This window comes from Bison bison, unplaced genomic scaffold (assembly GCF_000754665.1).
Source record: "Bison bison bison isolate TAMUID 2011002044 unplaced genomic scaffold, Bison_UMD1.0 scf7180017864487, whole genome shotgun sequence".
In the NCBI taxonomy this organism is placed as follows: Eukaryota; Metazoa; Chordata; class Mammalia; order Artiodactyla; family Bovidae; genus Bison; species Bison bison.
In genome coordinates, this window is record NW_011495047.1 from 7,062,434 (window position 1) to 7,063,847 (window position 1,414).

The 1,414-nt window shown below is 64.1% G+C and overlaps 1 protein-coding gene across 1 annotated transcript in view; it reads left to right on the forward strand.

Annotated features, from left to right (window-relative positions):
• AARS2 (alanyl-tRNA synthetase 2, mitochondrial) overlaps window positions 1-1,351 on the forward strand; it is an 11,484-nt gene extending 10,133 nt beyond the window's left edge. The window contains 5 exon segments of the mRNA XM_010863090.1: window positions 15-108; window positions 327-437; window positions 1,007-1,090; window positions 1,194-1,275; window positions 1,278-1,351. Coding sequence (XP_010861392.1) covers window positions 15-108; window positions 327-437; window positions 1,007-1,090; window positions 1,194-1,275; window positions 1,278-1,351 — 445 coding nt within the window.
• The last annotated feature ends 63 nt before the right edge of the window (window positions 1,352-1,414 follow it).

A 1,414-nucleotide genomic window follows, 5' to 3' on the forward strand; every position in this document is an offset into this window, starting at 1 on the left:
GAGGGGCTGGCCAGGGAGGTGGAAGCAGCCGCAGCTCGGCTGAGTCAGGGCAGCCGGCATGTGGCGGAGGCGCATCGGCTGTCCAAGGACATGGGGCGACTTACCGATGTGAGGGCTACCCCCACCGTGGAGCTGCCCCCTCCACCTGGCCCTGTTCCCCTCCCCAACCCTGCCTGTCTCCCCCCAGAATCCCCAGCCCAGATATTTGTTGTTTGTCTGCAGGGGGACATGTAGGGAGTGTGACCTCTTCCCTGGCCCTGCTGGTCCCTGCCTCAGGGACCATGACTCAGTGGGGCCAGGGAGTGATATGCTGCTTCTGACCACAGGCCGTGGACACCGCCACGATGCCCCAGTGGCAGCGGCGGGAGCTTCAGGCCACACTGAAGGCGCTGCAGCGGCGTGCCAACACTGCTGTCCGGAAACTGGAAATGGGGCAGGTGAGAGGGGGTGCGGTGCACCCCACGGGGCAGATAGCAGGCACACCTGGCGAGCATCGGAGATGTCTAGCATGCATGCTGAGACACCCCCAGGCCTGGCGGGGAGTCGGGGTGGGTGGCAGTTGCTGCCTCTCCTGCCACCTGGGTGCCATCATCAGGTCATTCCCACACTTCTCTCTGCCAAACTGGGTCTCTCCCCCAACTCCCAAGCCTTTCTCAGACTCTCCCTCCAGGAAGCTGACTTGATTACGCCATTCAACCCTAATTGCTCCTTGACTGTGGCTCCTCCTCCCTCCGCCCCCACTCGCCCATCTGTGCTGCAGCCCTAGTCCCGTCACCTTCAGCGGCCCATGTGTAGGGGCCTGGAGCTAAACGAAAGGGAGGAGGGAGGGAGGAGAGGAAGGACATAGAGGGGACCCAAAACAAGGCGGCCATTCTCGGCAGAACCCCTGGCACCTTTGCTGGGGGACGGAGGGCGTGGGAGGGGATTTCTGGGTTGGGGCTCAGTTCAGAAGTGGGGGCTGATTGCTTCCCAGCCCGACCCCTGCGCTGTTCTTCCTGCCTCCTAGGCTGCACAGAAGACCCAGGAGCTGCTCCAGCGGCACATGGAGGGGCCCCTGATTGTGGACACGGTTTCCACGGAGTCCCTCTCTGTAAGCGTTGGGTGTGGGGTGGGCCCAGGGTGTGGGGAGGGGAAGGTCCCAGCGGGGAGGAAGCTGGGAGCTGCGAGGTCGCCATCTGCCCTCCCCCGCACAGATGCTGGTGAAGGTGGTCCGGCAGCTGTGCACGCAGGCACCCGGCACGTCAGTGCTGCTCCTCAGCCCCCAGCCCCTGGGGAAGTGCTGTGCGCCTGTCAGGTGGCCCAGGTGAGGCGAGGCAGCCCCACCCACTCATCTCCCAGCCCAGCTTGCTGACTCCCTTGTCTTATTCCTCCCACGTAAGAGAGCCACAGCTGGGTAGAGGTGATCTCTGAGGAT